At 38.2% G+C, this 21393-nt stretch overlaps 1 protein-coding gene across 1 annotated transcript in view; it reads left to right on the top strand.

Moving 5' to 3' along the window:
- Window positions 1-20807, top strand: part of FBXL4 (F-box and leucine rich repeat protein 4) — a 53724-nt gene extending 32917 nt beyond the window's left edge. Inside the window, exons 7-9 of the mRNA XM_054279837.1 lie at window positions 10730-10801; window positions 11621-11933; window positions 19806-20807. Coding sequence (XP_054135812.1) covers window positions 10730-10801; window positions 11621-11933; window positions 19806-19969 — 549 coding nt within the window. The 3' untranslated portion in view covers window positions 19970-20807. The remainder of the gene's footprint in view (window positions 1-10729; window positions 10802-11620; window positions 11934-19805) is intronic.
- The last annotated feature ends 586 nt before the right edge of the window (window positions 20808-21393 follow it).

Raw genomic sequence — 21393 nt, 5'->3', positions numbered from 1 at the left:
CTTATATTGTGAAGATTCACTTCTCCCTTTCATGTGTATGGACATGCAGCTTGTAGCTGACAAGAACATTCATTCATAATCAAGATTATACAAGATTGTGCTTCCGTTTTATATGTATGTTTGAACAAAAGGCACTGTTCCTAATAAACAGTGGAAGAGAAATATCTGGAAATTTAAATAGGTAAATTTGAGACGATGTTTGGGTGTCACTTGTTAATATGAAGCCACTTAACAATATACATTGTACATCACAGGTCAAAAAATAAAAGGGAAAGAATGAAGATGTGGCATAAGATTTGAATTAGAGCATTAGAACTACAAAAGTTACAGATTTGTAGAAATAACATTATCTTTCTCAATATGAGCTTCTCTTAGTGCAAACCTTTGGTTATCTGTACAGAATAGGCTGCCATTCCTTCTGTACTTTTCAGCTGGTACAGAAATCTTGGTAGTAAGTGATGGCTATATGCAAAAAAGGATAGATTGATCAAGCATGCTGTCAAGTGATTGAGACTTCTCTAAAACTTGTCAAAGAGCTGTTAGTATTCTTGATTTTTGTGAAATTTCTACTGTCTTCATTGTTGGAGCTTCTGAGGAGCCAGCAGAGGAACAATGCTAATGATTAACCAAGAACTTGGCATTGTATTGTTGCCAACTGGATCTGCTCAGTGAAAAGAATCTGAGGCTGTGAATCCACTAAGAAAAAATGCAAACTGATAACAAGTATGTGTTTATTATGAGAAAATAAGAAGGTGATAAGAACAGAGCTGATACAGTGCTCTGTTAAAGTTCTGTTTCAAAATCCAAGAAGAAGAAACCAAAAGAAAAATCTGTTCATTTCATTTAGACTGTTTTCCTAAATAATTCAGGGGCTTGCTTTTTTCCTAAACCAAGCAATGACCAAAATAAACTACAAAAATTTCATGTGTTAGAGCACATCTGGGTAAACAGTACAGTTTTTTCTTTTGGTTGTGGATTTGGACGTGATTAAATAACATAGGAAGAGATGAAGATTCTCCATCCTATTTGCCAGTATGTAATAATGCTGTTTCTGGTTTTGCATTAATATACTTGATAAAAAATACAGAATTAACATTTTAATAAAATAAATGGTATTTCTCCCATACACACTCACAAGTACCTGCCCAGATCCAGGATTTTCTTGCAGTCTAAGTCCTGCTGTAGCCTTTTCCTTTACTTTTTTGACTTTTAATACTAAAAAAGAGGAAAAAAGTTCTTTCAACATCTAAATTTAAAGTATTTGTTGTACTTTTCCCATGTATATGATTACAGTGACACTAATAGATAAATTCTAAGCAAACACTCTGCTGAAACACTGACTACTATTAATGATTTTTTTTAGGTGCAGAGATTTTGAGGACAATGCAAAGTTAATAAAATTAATAAAGTTATGTTGTCTGAGCAATTGTAATTACATTGTAATTACAGTTTCTTCTTTAGCTGTTTTCTTTGAATAGGTTTTGTATTTAAAAATTTTGTCATTGTTTTTGTAATCAAAGCTGGAGTTTTTAAGTGTATGTTTTTAGTGAAATGGGCAAGGCTGGTGTTTTGCTACTTAGTGTACTGCTGCTTTGGAATGTTTCTGTCTACAGCATTGGAGAATGTTGTAGCCTTTGGTCTTAACCCTGCTGATTCTTAAGGCCATCTGTAATGTTATTTCCTTGACATATTGAGTGTGAGGTTTTGTGCATAGAATTTTTTTCTAACCTCTGAATTGAAGCTTCCAATACCTTTGAATGATTTCAACATTTCTGTTAGAAGAAGTAAAATCCAGTGACTTTCAGTAACTTTTCAATTAGTGAAAAAAGTGTCCTGCATGGCTATCCTCCTCCCCACCAAATGTGGCTCATTTTTCCAGTGCTTTAAATTAATTAATAAAGGTTCTTAAAGGTTGTTTGATTATGTATATGCTTGAGTAATTTGTATCTTGCTTTGAGAAACTGATCTCAACTTTTTATAAATGTAATTTCTTTGTGCTCAACACCACTGTTATACCTGTGGGATTTTTGTGCTGGTGGAATTAGTATTTACTGATACATAATTCCTTAGTGTTTGTTCAGAGTGCATTCCCAGCATGACTAAAGCACTTGTTGGCCTTTATACTTTTGAAGAATACAATGAGCAATGTATTATTGTATACAGTACTTGGCAATGCACATCTTTATCCTTGAGCAGGAATATTTTCTTAATTGAATGCTTATTGTGAAGTATTTAGTCCATATAAATCATGCAGCCAAAAAAGTATTTTAAGGAAACCAAAGCCAAAATTACAGTAGAAGAACTTGTCAGTCTTCTTACTGATGGGTGTAAATTTTAATGTAAGATTATATATTTCATGATATTCTGAAATCTTTCTAATTTGTAAAGAAAAAAAATGTAAAGTTGGTATTGCAATTATATTTGAGATACAAAATGAACTAAATTCAAATCTAATTACAATGGACAAAGGACTTTGTTTTTCACACGTTTTAAAGAAAGTGTTGTATTTATAGATTTTTATCGCTGATAATTTTGACCAAAAGCAAATTTGGAACTTGGGTAGCTGCAAGAGAGGACACTGGAAATCTTGGATACCAAAAAGAAGCAGAAGAATCATAGCAGTAAATGTAATAACTCTTATTTTCTTATACTGTGAGCAATATAACAGTTAATGCTGCCATAAAAATGTCCTACAGTGTTTTCAGAAATACCCTATTATGGGTCACATCATACTTTTGAGAGCTATTGTTTAAAGGGTTTTCAGTTTGGGCAAAGTTCCATTGGCTTGGGTATGAATCTTTAGGATGAAGAGCTGCAAGCAAATAGTGGGGAAAAAAAAAAGGTGAAAGGCTGTACCTGGAATGTGGATTCTTGGAATCAAGTTGAGTCAGTGACAATTGTGGGATACAGGGCCTTGATGGTGCTTTTTGATTTCATGTCAGGCTCACAGTGTGGAATTTGGTTGTTTGAGCCTGTAATGTGAAGTGAGGGGGAAGAATGAAGGTGTAAAACAGATTTGCAGACATAAGGGAGGACATAATTTGACCAAATACAGCAAAATCAAAATACAGTAATTTAATTAACTGCAGAGACTATTACTTTCATTGAATTAATTCAGTAATTGCTGTGTTGCTGTGTCCCAGTCCCTGCTGTGCCCCTGGCACTGCTAAGTAGCTGTAGAGAACAAAAAGGTGTCCCTGTATATTCTGAACCCAGCTTGCAAATGATACTGGGTCTGTTTCTGAAGAGCCAGGTTGTTGTGACTTTTGAGAGGCTACACCTGCACTCATTAATAAGGTTCATTCCACCTCGTTCTTCTCTTACCTCACACTTACAAGTGTCCATGTTGCATCAGTGTTTTTAAACATGTCACAGTTTTGGAGACAGAAGTTTTATCACTGTCTCAAAAATGATATCTCAGAAATGGTCCTATAATCCATGTGCATTAGGGAGATATGGACAGCAGATTTTTAATGAATCCATTTCAATTGTCTCCCTTTTCCATGTTTCTTTCCATGTTGTATCTTCCAAGGTGATAGCTGATGGATACTTGGGGAGAATAGAATTCCTGTTCTAATGCCAGCTTCTAGTATGGAGGAAAATGATTTGCTGCCATGTTTATTTGGAATCTATAAAAGAAAATTGTCTGCATTAATGGCAGACGGCATAACCCTTGTGATTGTGGTATTTGAGGACAGGATGGGGGCTCATCCTGGAAAGGGACTGGGGCCTACCTCTCTTGCCAGCATTTTTCAGTCAGGTTGGAGATGCTAGCTGAGCTGGGTCCAGGTGCTCTGAGCTAAACAGTTTCCAGGAGTTCTTCCCACACTTAGCTCTTCTGTGATTCGCATAGTGCTGATGACACTAATTGGGAATTTAACCTGGGAGCTTTGTGTTCCTGATCTCTGACTGTGGCCATTTGCAAGGTGCATGGTTTCTGTATGCCACACTTCTTCTGTCAATAAAATTTGTGAAGTAGCAGCTTATTAATTCTGTAGCTGTGGCATGAGGATCGATATAAAGAGGACTGAGATTCTCTAACGTGTGATTCTGTATAGGATACTCTACATAGGGGTGTGTGTAAGGACATGAAATACTGTACATAACTTAACATGCTTTTCTAGGTTGCTGGAAGTTCAGTTTGTAACAAAGCTCAATCTTTTTTTATCTGGAAAATTTGAGGAAAGGATTGTTTAACGTTGTTTAAGAGGTATAATAATTTCTGGCCACAAAGTGATTGGATACTTGCAGGGGATATCTCTCTCTCTTTCTGGGACTACGTGGGCATCATCTTGTTCTTCCAAAAGGCCACACAAACACCATTGTAAAGGGTGAGGTGACCTCTTCTATTTGTTTCCTCATGAAATAGCTCAGGGAACTGAAGGACTTAAGCATTAAACAAATTTGGCCACCATTTAGTTCTAATGTAACATATGATTCCCTGACATATAGTGAAAAATAGACCAATAGACAGTGAACAACTTGAATAGCTCTGTAGACCTCTAGATGCAAGTACAGTTTCAAGAAATAGTGTATTATGTATTTCATGTATTATTGAATGTTTGTGTACTATCCCCATGTGTGGGTTTTTTCTGTAAAAAATAAGCTACTGAGAATAGGTATTTATACTCAGAACTCAAAACCTCAGAAGCAGTCTGAAAATGAGTGCTTTCTGGGCAACCAGCAGGTATGAAAACTTTTTCTGAAAACTAAGGCTAGTGCTTTTTAATTATCTAAAATTAATTTTGTGGTTTTTTCATCTGTTTAAACCACTGACTCTCACATGTTTATTAGTATGCATCTGCTCTCTATAAACCACTCACAGTACCTCGTATCTTTAGCATAATTGTTTTGAAATATCATATACCAAGAAGTCTGGAACTGAAATTATCTTGATGCTTTGAAATACTGTGGGTGTGGGGGAAAATGGGAGGGAAAATCATATTGTACAATTTCTTTGTTGGAGCAGATTTTGATGAAAATTGTATTTCAGCATTATCCTTCATTTGGTTTTCTACATTATTAATGTATTACATTCTCCTTTCTGTTAAAAAAAAATTGCTTTTGGGGACTATGCAGCATGATTGTAGATTTTTAGATGCAGAGGTACAATTCCTGGAAATTTCTGAAGTACACCGGTTTCTCCCTTACAGGCAATATTGGTTTGCCTTGTTGTGCCTTCAGTAAAGTTTACAGAATTCTGGCTTTGCATTCAATGAGGTTTTTAATCATTGTGGTAGAATAGCAGATGCCAAGTAATTTCTGACTTAGTTCTTTCAAAGACTGTGCCAAGAAAATCCCCTCACCCAAACAGTTGATTTTTGGCTTTCTTTTAGTGCTGTATAATGCCAAAGGGAGGAAAAGATAAGAATTGTGAATTTCTGTAGATTTTTAATTGCTTTTGACAGTCTTAACAAGATTGTATTTTACATTTTTATGGGGGGTGTTTGTGATTACAAATATCTATAGCAGTACTGGCACTCAGATTGAAATAGAATTGGTTTCTTTTGAGGACTTCCTTGTTTGGTTGGTTGGGGTTTTTAATACAAGTAGTTCTAGTATGACAAAATTTTTATTGGTGCGGTAGCTATGGAATGCTATTTCGCTGGCTTAAGGTGGACTGATACGTGAAATACTTGAAAATGCAATTTAATTTAACTACAGTAAGTAGCACTTATGGTGTGTATGCTGAAGTTAGAGATGTTTTGGGCTAATCTGTTCCCACAGTTGTGTGTTTCTCTGGGTGAGTCAGCCAATTCCAGCATCCCTTGCTGTAAATTTAAACCTTTTGGGAACAAAAGCTTCTGCTTGGGAAGCTCCTGCTCAGATCATGAACAGAAGAGCTTTTCTGTGCAGTTCTAAGAATATTTTGATTTTTCTACTTAAGAATCAGCTTCTGAGAATTATGGATGTGATTGGTGGGCTTGAGAGAGACATAGATTTCATTGGCTTGGCCTTCACAGTTCTCCAGTTCTTCTTTCTTTCAGTATCTCAGGTTCCAAGAATTTCAAGGAATTCATTGAAAAGTCATTGACTTTGATAGTTTTAGGAAGACAGATTACTTAGAGCACCCTGCAGAGTTACCTCCTCTTTACCACATTTACCCCTCCTCATTGAGGCAGGATTGTGGGGTTGGCAATTGAGGGAAATATTTTCTACTAGAAACTTGGATTTTTAATGTTAAAAATACAAAATTAAATCCTATGTAATTCAATTTTTTCTTCAACAAAAAGGTCAACTGGAGAATTAGTAACTCTGATTAAAAACACAGCAAGCAAGGAAAGGGAGGAAGCAGTCTTTAATTATCTAAAGATAATTTTTAGATTCCTTTGTCTTGGCAATAACGTCACTGAAAAATTTGAAGAAACAACTGCAGAAGAATAAAAGTATTTTAAAAGACTTAGATTCTTGTTTTATTGAGGGACTGGAAGAAGTCCCAATTTATGTCAGACATGGTTCTCCTGAGAAGAAGAAACAACCTGTTGTTTGTCTCCAGTAAAACAGTTACAAATTTAAAAGCATCTTACAAGATTTGTCTATAGAAAGTTAACTAAAAGCTGCAGACTATTTCTTCTCTAACCCAAAGCAAAATGTTGTTTTTCTTAAGCTCTTCCTTTAATCTTCCAGAGTCACACTGTGGTGCACTTATGCCTTGTAGCATGGTAGTGGAGTCATTATGTGATAGCCATATTATAGTGCATCATTTGTATTTTTTAATCCTATTTATATTTTTTAATCTCTAACTACTTGACAATGAAACTGCAATGAGTAAATAGTTAAATGTTCTAAGTGCATAAGTGCATCTTTCACAGGTGAGTCACAGACAGAAGGGTTTTCTGTTTGAACAGACATTGAGCTCAGGCTATTTGTTGGATGCTTTCTTTATCATACTAACATCAGAAATGATTTGTGCTTTCTGCTGGATCATGAATGAAAAAACAAACTGAAAAAGCCAAGCAAGAGTCCGTCTTGCCAAGTGTATTGCTCTGGCACCAGTGTTTGGTTTTTGTGCTGGGGGTGTCTGTTCAAACCAGCAGTACTTATACAACATCAAAGTCAGACCTTGTGTGATGGCCCAGGCCTTTACAAAGACAGGTAGGAGGCAATTCAGTCCAATACCACCTGTTTATATGAAAGTATACACAGCACAGAACTGTGTCCCAGTAAGTATTATTGTGTGTATCCAGGTGTGTATTACAGGGTGGAGGACTGGTGTTTGGACAGACCTGTCACCTGTCCTGTGTGGAGAAAAGTAGGATTTCAAATGGTAATCTCATCTCCTGTTCAAGCCAGGAGCAGCTGTGTTGATGTCCTTTCTGAGAGACATTTGTTGTACCTGTATATAAAGATTTCAGAGAATCTTCAGGCCACTTCCCCTTTTCTGAGGTTTATGACTAACGATTATGCCTTAAAATATTTCTGAATATGCTCTGTAAGGTTGTGTTTAGCAGTACTGTCATATCCTTCCCATCAGTTTGACATCACAGTCTTCTCTCTGAAAACAACTTCTTCACTCTGTTTTCCTCAACTAAAAACCTCTTTCCTGGGAATGGAGGATAGAGCAGACCATTTTATTCACTCACGTTGAACTTTTTCTGTTGTCTGTGGCATCTTCTAAAAATTGATTATTTTGGTAGGTTTTGTTTTGCTTGGATGGCAAAAGAAATTTAGACCACTGATGCCATGATTCCATTAAACAAAAGTAAATCTTATCTAAAGTTTGTTTCTAGAGTGGTTTTTTGTGGGTTTTTATAATCATCCACTCTCTCTCAATCCCTTTAGAGGGGAGCAGGTACAAAGCTAAACTTTGTCTTTGTTTCAGGGAAAACTCAAGAAATCTCCAAACTATAAATGTCTTGGCTGTCAGGCTGAAGAATGTTGTTAGATGGATAGTCTTTGATTTAAATGTCTCTGCTTGGCCAAGAAAGTGAAGTTAGACTCCAGGTTCAGGCTCCTCTTGTGAAGCACTCTGACATTGGGAGGTTGGCCTGTTAGAGCTCCAGGATGGGGTGACTGCCTGGCTGTTCTCCTTCGCTGCAGTAGGAGTGGTGTCGCTCATGTTGTGCTACTGACAGATGGCTCGACACAGACAGGTTATTACAATGATCATCCTCCTATGTGGGGTGCATATGGATTCTGAGAGCTGCCATTCTCTCCTGCTATTTTCATGTCTTTTGCCACCTGGATTCTCAACTGACTGAGACACAGCTAGGCATGCACAAAGGGTTTTTTCTTCTTGCATGACATATGCAAAGCCCACCTCAGTTACAGAAGAACAGACACTGTGTCTGAAGGAAATCTGGTTTGCTGTGTGTGGGCATGTGTGAGCCCTAGAAGAGGAATTAATATAGCTAGTGAGATGAATGTTGAGTATGTGGTTGTTTACTCTTGGGCTTGACTTGGCATGATTTGTGATGGTATGACATGGTGTTCTACCAAGCTCCCTTCTATTACTCAGATTTCTAGTGCTTTTTTTCTAAAGTTGTTTTTGTTTTTTAAATAATAGTTTAAAGTAATAGGTTGTGAAAAGACCTTTGAAAATGTAGCCTCAGTGCATGGCAGTACAGGAAGGACTGGCTTGAAAAAGAGAGGGACTAAAAAGATACTCTGAGAGATCCATGACATTCCTGTTAAAGTTAACACATGGAGCTCAATTATCTATCAAGATAACTATGAATACTAGTCCTCCTCTCTATTTCACCCCTCTCAGAAGAGGCATGGAATTGATCTCACATCCTACCAGCTGTTCAGAGTCACTGTTCACTTTTGTACTGTTTGTGTCAAGTAAGGAAAGAGGTTGCTGTTTCCCATCCTTTCAGGCCAGTGTTTAAATTCCAATCTGGAAACCATTACTGAAAGACTTGGTAGCATGCAGCAATATATTCAGCTTTCCTGTGGAGACATCTGAATACCTGCAGAAACCTTGTTTGGAGCTCTGTGTGCAGTTAGAGGCTGATTTGTTTAGCTCCAATATTTTTGGAGACAGGGGTTTGGGGATTTTGCTTTTAATTTGTGCATCTGGGTAGGTTCTGAAGCTCACAGCTTTCACTGAGTTGAATAGGAAAGACTGTGTCTCATTCTCTTTGAGTTATTTGTTTATTCCTCTTTCATGATCCAAATGAGCCATTTGCTTATTAACTGCTCAATTTAAAATGAATTCGATATTTACACATTTACCAACCTTAAAATATTATTAATAACCTCTTGAATAATGACTTTTTAATGCTTGCATTCCATTCCCTAGCTACCTTTTCCTTTAAAAAGTGAATGAAAGTCAAGCAAGCAAGGGACAGTGACTTTGTAGGACTTCTACCAAGATATATGTGAGGAAGGCTTACTCTTAACATCTACTTTTAGGCTGCCTTTGGGAAATCAAATCTTAGAAGGCCAAGCTGGAATCAAGATTCAGCATGTCAAGTGTTGGGTATTTATAATTGCTCCTTGGAGACACCTAAATTAAATGTCTGAAATGTCTCTGTGAATGCCCCATGCTATGTCCCTCTTCTGTGTCTGCCAGTCTTTCCAGGAATCAGATGTTTCTTCTTGGTGATATGGCAAAGGATCATCTTTCTGCCAAGTTCCATTGGAATGTAATGGAGGAAATTAACTAAAGCATTTTACGATAAACTTTCTGAAAACAAGAAAATTCATATTTAAAGAAACTATAAATTATACTACCCCTGCATACAAGCATTGTTGATTAGTGTTCTTGTTGTAATTACACTTAATAGCAGTAGATTACTATGTCACTTGTATATTGCTTGGATTTTTTTCTATTAGAAACTGTTGCATATCCTGTAGAAATGCTCATATTCTTGTTGTTAACTAGGCTGTGAGGTCTAGTCCTGTTTTAAAGCTCATATAGATCGCAAAGTCCTAATGAAGTGATGTTTTAATTATGATGCGCAGGTATTTGTGATGTGAATCCCAGATTATATTCTTTTTTTCACACTGTGAGCATTTCCAAATACAAAACAAAATATGTCTACAGACAATGCAGAAGGATCTTTTTTGTATCTTAGAAACACAGGTAAAAAAATCTGTAAAAGTTTCCTTTGTGGAACAGACCAGCTGTGCACTTTTGTAAGGTGCATCTGATGTTGCAGTCAGTTTCAGGTTGAGCAATGTGCTGTACTTTCTGCAAAGAATGGCAACCTTAAATGGAAGGAACAGGAGTGTAAAATACCCATTGTATCTGTTTCAGTCAGCGTGACAGTAGTGACAAGTTCTCAGTGGCTGTCAGCATCCTTGTCAGCACGGAGCCGCCTTTGACATTGAAGTCCCCAGCCCAGCCCTGGTGCTGTGCAGCTCTATTGGCAGCTCCATCAGGCTGCAGCTGATGGGAGAATGTCAGAGCCTGCCCTCTTCTCCTGGTGTGTGGCCAGCCCTCTGTGTTTGCAGGCTGGCCTTGCCTGTTATTTGATCTTGCTGCACTCTTCACCAGCTCCCCTGGGGGAGATGAGCAGATAGGTCAGTGGGGTGTGGGTGTCTTCAGGGCAGCACACAGCCCCAGCCAGAGTGACTTGCATAAAGGTTTGTAACGATTACCATTTCTGTAAGCCAATCAATGGGTAAAGTACCCAGAGACTCATTAAGTGGCATTTGAGGCACCTGTAAAAGAATTTTGAGCTGTATTTCAAGAAATGTGGTGACAGCCTTTAATGTCTAATTGACCTCTTCTCTTTGTTTCACTTTCTGTATTTCCTTCTGATGTGTTCCCCCGTGGCAGCAAACAGCCCTGCTCAGTATCTTGAACTTCTGCTCGGAGCTGCAGCACCTCAGCCTGGGCAGCTGCGTCATGGTGAGTGACCATTCAGAGTGTGGGGGGATTGTGTTTGTGTGTGTGTATCTGTGTGTGTGTGTGTGTCTGTGTGTCTGTGTCTGTGTGTGTCTGTGTGTGTGTGTGTGTCTGTGTGTGTCTGTGTGTGTCTGTGTGTGTGTCTGTCTGTGTGTGTGTGTGTCTGTGTGTCTGTATGTGTGTGTGCACTCGCTTTGGACCCAATCTGGCTTTGTTTCACAAAGCTGTGTTAAATGTGAGGTTTATACAAGACTCTACTCTTTTGGAAGGTCCAAGATGATGCAGCTTGGTCATATATGTAAGGGTTATGAACTAAAGTAAAGCTAAGTAGGCCTAAAATGGCTTGTAGGCTTTCTCAGAGTTCTTCAGCCTTTTTCTAAGTTTTTGGGTATTCTCTATATGTGTAATCACTTAACAAGTAATTAATAAGACTTTCATAAGGAGATGCAGCAACTGATCAACTTAAAATGGAAATGAGTACTTCAATCATTCTTCAGTAGTTGCACTTCCTGTGGTCATAAAAGCTGTTATAATCATCTTCAAAGGGGAAAACAACTGCGCAAAATAAGTTTCTTCAAAGAAACAACTTCTGCTGTGGTTTGATCCTCAGTATTAAAAGCAGCTGAGTCTGGGGTTTATAAGAATTTAATTTTATTTTTGTCTTTTATAAAAGTAGATCTCACTGTACCATGCAATGAACGATTTTTAGAAATGACAAATGCTTGAGCCAGATGCGTTATGTGTGTTAGGAAGCAAACCTTGAAACACCTCTGTATGTCTGGAACGATGCTGCACATGACGGAGCGTCTGCTTTCCTTGCAGATTGAAGACTATGACCTTATAGCAAGCATGATGGGAGCAAAATGCAAAAAGCTTCGCAGTCTGGATTTGTGGAGATGTAAAAACATAACAGAAAGCGGGATCGCGGAGTTGGCTTCGGGCTGCCAGCTTTTGGAAGAGCTTGACCTTGGTTGGTGTCCTACGCTCCAGAGCAGCACAGGCTGCTTCACAAACCTTGCACGCAAACTGCCCAACCTGCAGAAGCTCTTCCTTACGGCCAACAGGTCTGTGTGTGACACTGACATCGAGGAGCTCGCTGCCAACTGCACGCACCTACGGCAGCTGGATATACTGGGTAAGAGAAGGGGGAGTGCTGGATTTGTTTTACGGTGTCTTTAAAGCCTTTCAGCTAAAATGGAGTCCTTAGTACCAAACTGTGTTCCAGACATATTTGTTAAATAATTATTTCTTAAAATTATGGTTTAGCATGTGAAAAAAAGGAGAGACGTTTAGCTCACTGCATGATTTCTGACTCAGAAGCCAGTGGATTTATACCAGCTGTGTAATTTGACTGCTGAGTATAAATTCCTTAAACTGGAATTTAAGTGCAACATTTTTTTCCACTAACTTTTATTTTCATGACCATCAGCTTTTTTAACTGAAGCCTTTCTCTTTTGATTATCAGAAGATGAAATTTCTTATAATTCTTTCTACTTTTGTTTGTATTTTTATTTCTTTGAAGTGTGACAAAGTATATTTATAGCATGAGTCTGTGATCAATAAACATTTTGCTTTTGTGCAATAAATATTTGTTATGTATTATATAATATATGTTATGTACTATGCAATACTGAATTTCTTCATCACTTTTATTGGTAAGTGAATTTGAGTTATTAAAAATGAAAGGGTAATTAAAAACAAAACCTAAATAGACTTTCTAGTAAGGTGGGAAGGAAGTGATGGGGGGTCAAAAAGCATAGCAAATCTGAAATTTCTAATCCTCTGCAGTTTCCATAGTTGAAAATATTTTTAGAGATCTAAAGTAAATATACTTTGAACTCTTGAGTAAGGACTTTGAGAAGTGTAGTTTTGTGTGATGCTGAATTTATTCTTTTATGGTGGCATATGAGGTTTTCTTTTTATAATAATGTAGGACAGCAGAGATGTTTGTGACATCAGTGTGGGAGAAAATTCTTCATGGTTTTACCAACTTAGTTTCACAGGATAGCTGAAAAAGGAATATTTAAATGAAAGGGAATAAAGTAGTTGCTCTGTATACTTCTAATGTTTAATAATTGTAATGAAAATATTACATTTAGGTTGAGAGGGATACTGCACAGAACTGAGAGCATCAACATGGATAATTTTCCAAGCAAGTTTAAGGATTTATTCTTATCAGCATTTATAATTTCAAAGTATTTACCATATGGCTTCAGATTGACATTCCAGTACACTCTTCAGTAATGATGAAGTGTTTTACTCACTTCTGACTGAGAGACTTGCCTTTGGACCAATGTGGGAAAGACAGATGAACAGAAAAAACCTGAACTCCACGTAGTTCAAGCTGTAGATATGTTTATGCCCCCCAGGGGTACTGTGTTTTGTGTATCTTTAAGAGAATCTGCTCTGCAGCTGAATTATCAGGGGCACACTGCCCTGCTCAGACACGAGAAGTTTCCAAATGATGTAGGGAATGAAGTCTCTAAGAAGCACTTGGCTGCCCCTGACCACCCACTTGCATGTGCTTCTGTTCCCATGGCCTCGTGTCTGCCCACAAAGTGCTCAGACCTCCTTTCTGCACCAGGGGCTCCCCAGAGAATAGTATGGCTGTGTTGAACTCATGGATCGTCTGTTACTGCTGTTGCCTGTCTGACAGCAGGGAAGGCTTGCTGCCACATTTCTTTAGTGTTTGAATTCAGATTTTAATTCAGTTGGACATTCTAATGATTTTTTTTGAAAAGTAACATGAAAGTGGAAGAGGAGTTTGTTCTGTTCCCTGGTGCTTACCAATATTTCTGAGTCAGATGGATTTGTAGTCAAACATTTCCTGTGAGATTGCATGGTGTGTTCACATAAATCTCCTCTAGAGGATATCCAGTTGAATTTCCTGCAAAATTAATAATCTGCACAAAATTATTTCTTTCTTCCTTCAGAGAAATACTTGGTAGGGTGAAAAAAGGTTGTCCTTTGCTGTAAACAAGTCAGTACCATGTGATATTCGCTATGTATGGGAAGGACTTACCCTGCTTTTTTGACAACAGTTGAGGAAACTCTGTTAATTTTTTTTTGTCTGAATGTAGTAACCACTGCAGTCTATGGTTACAAGAAAGAGCTGTCAAGTAGAACCACACTGTGTCATCTGGAAGTAGAGTTGCCAGGTGTTGCCATGTCAGTGCAGAAGTCTCTGTTGTCTGAACTAAAGAGCGAGTCTCTCGCTGTGCAGGAGTACCAAGGAAGTCACAAATCTCTGAATGTGCTCTTGCTTTGGGCATGTGATACAGGGCCACCCTGTTACTTTAAGCTGCATGAATGTGTAGTGTGTTTTTGTCCTTCAGTAGAAGTGTGACAACAGGGCTGAAGCTGTAAGAGGTCAGAGCTCAGCTTTGCAAGAGTGACCTTGAACAGTGGGTCTTCTCTGTGATGTGAAGGAATGAGAGGTGCTCTCATTATATCCTTTGTCATCTCCCAGGTAAAGAAACGTCTGGCTTGCGTGTGCATTGTGAAGGGTGTAGAGGTATTGCTGCTGGGTTAGCACTTTGTGCTGTAAGGGAACTTCTTTTGCTTCAACAAAGCTGTGTAAAAGCGAGGTTTTTTCCTGCTTACAAGCACTTAGCTAAGTAAGGGTCAGAATGTCTTCCCTTCACTGCAATCACCAGTGTTCAAGGTACTATATTAGTGTCTCTCTTTAGTTGTTAGAACTTATAAACTTGACAGAGAAAACTTCTTGTTTCAGTTATAGGTTATTTTTTTTTTTTTTTATCATCACGATAGCTTCAGGGGTGGAGTAGTCTAAGCCTCTGAAAGAAATCTTGTTGAACTGTAAGGGATGAAAAATGTACGTTATATATAGCCTGGATGCTGTTTGAAGGTGATAGGTCCTGAGGCTTGCTACCCATCTGTCCTTTACCATAATTGTTTGATAATTTCCTTGTTACAGAGTCAGAGGACTCTGTGAAAGATGAAAACTGCTGGTTTTCAAGGACTCTGTATACTTACTGGCCCATGTAAAGCATTGTTGGATGTCAGGCTGTGTTTGTGCTGTGTAAAACATAGAAAGTAAATTTCTGTTAAAAAAAAGCATGTGCTCGTCCATATCTGCTGTATCATAAGTTTGGAAGAGGAAGCGTGGTGTGTGTCATTGAATGCATGAGGATGTGCTTCTCTTGAACTTTCAGTTCTGAGCTTTCTTTTACCCACTACATCCTGAACTGCCTGCTTACAAGTATCATTTCCTTCTCAGCCCACATCTTTTTTGCTGAGTGACATGGCATGTTTCCACCCTCTGTCAGAATGATCCAGCTCTGATCATCTGACGGTTCTCTAGTGACGCAGTACATCAGCCAGTGCTATCAAAAGTTAAGTGGACACCTCTAGACCAGTAGTTAAAAAACCAGTCTTCAAACTGTGATCAGCATTGAGCAATGTGACAAGTCAGATGGCAACCTGAATTGACAGTGTCAAAAGCGTTTCTTGCACATCACATCAGCTGCTGAGTTCTCTTCCTGTGGGGTTCTCAGCTGCTGTCAGGGGTGGAGAGTAAATGGTATTAACCTCGCTCCCCAGAAGGTCCAACTGCTCTGTCCTGCACAAAAAGAGTAATGAAAAGTAGACACCCTCGTTACCACAAAATTCATGTATTCCTAGCTACATTCCAACACCTCCCACACCTTCCTGAGCAACAGAAAACCCAACTGCCCCCTTGCCAGCTGTCAAAGTTTTCAGCTTTATCTTGAGAACATCAACACGTAGTTAGTCAATTCAAACATGAAAATGTGTAGCACATTAAAATTTTGAATTTGAGTTGTGTGCAGTAGATTGGATAAAATGTAAAGAATAAAAGGCTAGTTTGGCTGGTCTAGGGAAATAAAGGTAAGAAAAGTAAGAATATTTGAGGGAAGAGTGCTAGTTATTTTCTAGAGTTGGTACTCTGAAATATTATTTGGTGTGTAGTAGTGTCTCTTGCTCTAGAAATTTGGGTTCTACAGTTTTTATAGCTGTCCTCACAGGTCTCCTAAACAGCTGTAGAGTTTGAAGGCTTTGATATATGATGGATATAAATTAAATTATTTACAGCTAATAAGCATAATTGTTCGAGCAAAGAGATCATTACTCAGAGGTGCCTTTTACAAGTGTGGTAACAGAGAATTGACTGAGCACCAAAATTAAATAGCAGATTTTAATGCTTTGGTTATGTATTCTAAAAAATGGCTGATTAGTCTATGGAGGAGAAGTTACAGTAAATAATAAAGGTCCAAAAGCCTCCAAACTCTAGAAGAAAAATGCTCTATGTAAGTAATTAACTAGCAGGCTACATTGCCAGTCTTTCAAAAGCAAAGGAAAATGTGCTGTATTAAAATTCTGAAATGCTTTTGAATGGGCTTATAGGATACATACATAACTAACATACATAACTAACTGTACATTGTATAAATAAAAGTAAAACTACAGATGATGTGCATTTATCCTGTGGTGTGAATAACCAAACCCCAACTGGATTACTTGTAGAAAAAGGTATTTCCTAACATAAAAATTTAATTCTGAGGAGGGGAAAAAACCCAGGTGCAATAAAACCTGCAATTTAGGATGACCTACTTAGTTGCAAATCTATTAAAAGTCTTGGATGAAATGATAGGAGAACTATCAAAGTTCAGGTAGGAAGGAATGAAGAACATCCTACACAAAAAATCTGTGGCTAGGCATCTAAATCTAGAATTTTTGTAGAAATACACGTTTGGATCTTGAAGCATAAAAGCTGTGATGCATAAATGAGGCTGGGTTTAGATGAAGGTGCTGATGTAGTAGCAATTTTAAGGCTTGGTGGAAAAAAAGATAAGTAGCATAATGTGTTGGTCCTAGAGTTGCATTTGGAATGGTAGAGCAGGTCCTTATGGTAGAACAGTGATACTGTGGTAAAGTGTGTGGTCAAATGAAGTGAAGAAATAAAGCATGGTACAGAATTTCTGTGGAAAGCTTCAGGGACTGTTGCATGAACCACCAGGCAGTTCTGATGATGGTGATTATATAATGTAAGGGAGTTTAAAATCACAGTGATAATGACAAGCTTAGTCTCCGTACAGGAGATAAAATCTGGGGGCATGATAGCAAAGACTGTCCTTGGGTAATGTTCAGTAATGCCTCAAAGCAGCTAATCTGAGAGCCTGACAAAGGATAATTGGAGACCACATTCAGATGCCTCCTTGCTTATGCAGAACAGTACTGGAGACTAATGAAACCATCCAGAGTCTTTCTGAAATTGAATCCCATTCAGAGAATGAAAATAGGAAGATGAACTCTAGAAAGAGAAGCAAAATCACAGTAAGGCAGGATGAAGTACTAAGGAACCCCTGGCTAGAGGTGAAAGATACTGTACTTCAGCTGTGTTACAGGTTCACAGGAGTGGCTGGGCTCAGTAGACAGTCCAGGTGTGAAGGCTCCCCCCAGTGCAAGGCTATTGCAGGAGAGCTGTTGTGTGTCCCTTGGTGTTCATGGCAGAGGGGATCAAGCAGGCTGCTACATCAGAGCCATTCTTTCCAGGAGATTAGCCTGGAAAGCTGCCTTAAATTGGAATGCCAATACAGAAAGCTTTTGAACAAATCAATACATTGAACAATAATAAATTGTTAGGACTAAATGGTATTTATGCAGTGATTCTAAATTAGCTCAAATACAGGGCTCTGGAGATCTTATTTCTGGTGTGTGATCTGTCTCTTAAATCAGCCTCAGTGCTAGAGTAATGCAGGGTTACAGACATGGCACAGCCTTCTGTAAAGGGCTTGGATTAGGAGCTACAAAACAGTAAGATCATATTTTTTCTCTGTGTAAACCAGTGGCAGCCATGAGAAGGTCAGTAAGTGGGCATACAGAGGATATTACCATATTTAGATGAAGAGCTGCATCCCAGCAAGGGTAGTATTGGCTTTGCCTCTCATTCTTTAAACTTCCTTGAAGTTCTTGGTGAATGTGAGCACTACTGCAATCCATAAAAGATTGGATTTTCAAAAACTTCAGCCAAGGTTGTGCTGCTTTTAAGACAGACTTATCTGTCTTTTCCTGGATTATGAGTGTTTCAGAGGACAAGGATGTATCATCTCTTTTCACAGTGAAGTTATGCCACTACTTTGGTCACCAAGGGTCTGTTCTGATCTGCTTATAAGTAATCCAGGCAGAGGGGTGAATAATGCCAGAGGGTAACACACAGGTATTCAGGATGGAAAAATCTTAAACTGAAGAATTTAACACTGAAGAATGGCAGAATGATCTTGTGATACTTATTAAACAGGTGATAAAGCAGGAAGAAAACATTGAATCAAGTACAAAGTAGTCACATGAGGCAAAATAACATCAACTAAATATATAGGGGACTGGATTTATATTAGCTACTGTTTTGTAGAAAAGATATCATGTGGACAATTTTTGGAAAACATCAGCTCATTGCCCAGCATCATTCTAATGGGAATAGAGAAAATTAGGGTTATTTAGACATGAAATGAAAAAAACACCATAAGACTTACTATACAATTACTGACTGTGTGCTCAGTGCACTGTAGGTGCACTGGTCATTTTGAGATGCAAGGGAGTCTAGAAAACAGATGGCCTTGGGGGAACAGAAGAGATGTGCATGGGAGTATGCATGATTTAGAAATACTGAATTGGGAATGATCTCATGCTTCTTTAATTGCACCTTAATTATTGCAGCTAATAGGCTGGAGTTTTTTGTTTGTTTTTTCTCCTTTTTTTTTTTTGGCATTATGTAGTTAAACTGTGGAACTTGTGAAGGGGCTGTAAATATGAAGAAATTCAAAAAAGTAGTAGAATTCATGGAAGATAGCTTTAGTAACCCTAAAATTATAATTTTTGGCAATTGACAAGATTCATCAGTGAAAATCTACTTTAAAAAAATCTGCTGCTTTTTTTGCAGGGGAGGTAAAGAGTGTAGGGAACATAATTGGCCCTGGCACTAGACAAGATCCTGAACTAGATGGCTTTTTGGGGTGCTAGTTAGATGAAGATGGAGCTGTGTGAGTTCAAGTCTGCCAGCAGTTTTCTGCAGTAGTGTTGGATATATAAACTCTCTAGAGGGAAAGCTTGATGAGCAGTTTAGCTCACTGTAGACACCCAGGCTCTGTTCACTTGCCCAGAGTACCCAGCCAGGCTTCCAGCCTTTCCTGTAAGGCATGAGTCTCCTCCTCTGGGTCCAGTGTCCTGTGTGCCAGCTGTGTGTGCATGTCCTGCATGGTGTAAGGTCCCCAAGGGGCACTGAGCACCTCAGACAGCTGACTCACACCCCAGAGCCCAGTCTGATGGGCCAGGTGCTAAGCACCATGGACTGGACTGTCTGCATGCCCATCATCTGTAATGGGTGTGTGGATTTGTGCTTATAAATGTAGATTTATTTATTTATTTCTGACTGACTCCTATGCTTGCTCTGACCCTGTGTGGCACTTGGGAGTTCAGTCACTGTGGTCTTGTTTTTGGCAGGGTTTATGTGTGTTTTATACATACATTTATGTATGATCAGCAGTCTCTTGAATAACTGCCCCTGCATGTGTGTAATACCCAGTCTTGCTCTGAGCCCTGGGAGCCTTGCTGATGCCTTTGGAATTGGAATAGCCCCCAGTCACTCATCTGCTGTGCTGATGGTCTGTGTGCTCAACAGGAGAGCATGGCTACGGCCTTCCATGCTGCTGCCTAAGCCCAGCGTTGGTCCCTGGGAGGGCTTGTGGCTCTGGTTGCCTGGCTTCTCTAGTAAGAGATTCCCCTTGAAGCTGTAAAGTTGCCCCCCAATAGGAAATGACAGTGACTTAAGCAGTTAAAGAAAATACATTAGGCTTTTTAAAGGTAAAAGGTCTATGTGCTCTCTAAGAAGCTTTTAATTTGAAAACTCTTTAAATAATCTAGATAAAAGTTGTGTCGTAGTAGCATTTTTTCATGACACGATAGTAACAGCTTAAAATCCTGCACTTTTCTTGGTAACTTTACAATTCTGTTTTGTTTTGTTTTTGAACAGGAACGAGGATGGTGAGCCCTGCATCTTTAAGAAAATTGCTGGAGTCTTGTAAAGATCTTTCTTTACTCGACGTGTCCTTCTGTTCACAGATCGATAATAGAGTTGTGCTAGAACTGAATGCCAACTTTCCTAATGTGTTCATAAAAAAGAGTTTCACCCAGTGACTCCCTACATATGCTGCTGTGGAACTCGTTTGACAGAGTTGTTTTCCTGTAAATTTGTGCTGATTTTTTATTTTAAGGAGAATATAAATCTGCTATAAAATAGTGGAAACTATTAATTATCTACACAAATGGGTAAAATACATTTAAATGTATTATGTTTCTTTAAGTTGATATTGTACCTAAGAATTATTTTGCTCTGTTAATTGGTGGCACTGCATGTTTTTAAATACTAGCCATATGTCTGGCTTTAATGAGAAGCAAATGAATGTCTTCTTCAATGTCCCTTCACAGGGTGTTATACACAATACACTGTGTTAATATCCAGGTGAAAGCAGAAGTTCAATATTTATCAGTAAGGAAAATATGGGTGCTTCCTTTTCATGTGTTTGTGTGTGTATATATAAATGTATCCATATGTATTTGTATATACATACACAGATATTGTAGCATTCTAGTTTGACCTGCATCATAAGATTTTATCATCTGGCCTATAATTAGTTATTTGAAAACCAGTTTAAGTGTGTAAAAGAACAGATAGAAAAAGCTCTTTGTCTTCTTTGAGTTTTGGCAGTGAATTGTATCTGCTAGAGTTTTCTCCCTTTCTTCACCTGAAATAGATGTAGTGATGTTTCACAGTCCAGCCTAAGCAGCACAACAGATAAATGCAAGAAAGAACCTGGACCACCTGAACTTAGAGCAGAAATGCAAGATAAAATTGACAGCTGCTTCTTGGTATTGAGATACAAAGTTTAAGCCAAGTACTTAGATGTTATAACTGGTGATTTGTAGAAAACTCCAGGGTAGTTTCCTTTTCAAATTTCTGTCATGGTCAAGACTTTATTTGCTATAATAACGTCTGGTTATTGTGCAGAGTACCACAAAAAGTAGAACTTAGGACAGTTGCTAACACATTATCCTTTCTTTCACTGGCATCAAATCTGCTGTCAGGTGTAAAAACAAGCATCCTCATTCAGTCAAACAGCAATGAAAATGTAATGGGTTTGAAACAAGGGCAATACAATTTGATGATTTCATAATTACCAAACCTTATTACTGGATTTTTTTTTTGTTTGGGTTTTTGTTTTGTTTTTCCAAGAGGAGAGTAGCTCAAAGTACTATTGCACTCTCTTTAAGACTGCTTAACCTCTGGAGAAGGAAAACTGTGTTGATGGACAATTTCTGGAAGTTTCTTCCTTTTGCACTTTCTTGGATGAAGCTTTTCTCTTTTTTCCCCTTGAATACCACTGCTAGAGTATGTTGCTCTGTACAGCTTTGGTTTAGAATTTTACCTTTTTAGCCATTGTTGATGCATATGGACCATAAAATATAGGCTGTCTTTTGATACTGATTCTGTTATTCTTGTATTGATGGCACTTACTATCTACTGGAATAAGAGGAAAAATACTTTGTCTGAGAGAAGTACA

The sequence above is a fragment of the Melozone crissalis genome, unplaced genomic scaffold, assembly GCF_028551555.1.
Source record: "Melozone crissalis strain CALT ecotype California unplaced genomic scaffold, PUWL_Pcris_2 ptg000027l_1, whole genome shotgun sequence".
Taxonomy (NCBI): Eukaryota; Metazoa; Chordata; class Aves; order Passeriformes; family Passerellidae; genus Melozone; species Melozone crissalis.
Note: the sequence above shows the minus strand (reverse complement) of the source record. Positions and strands in the feature narration are given on the sequence as shown.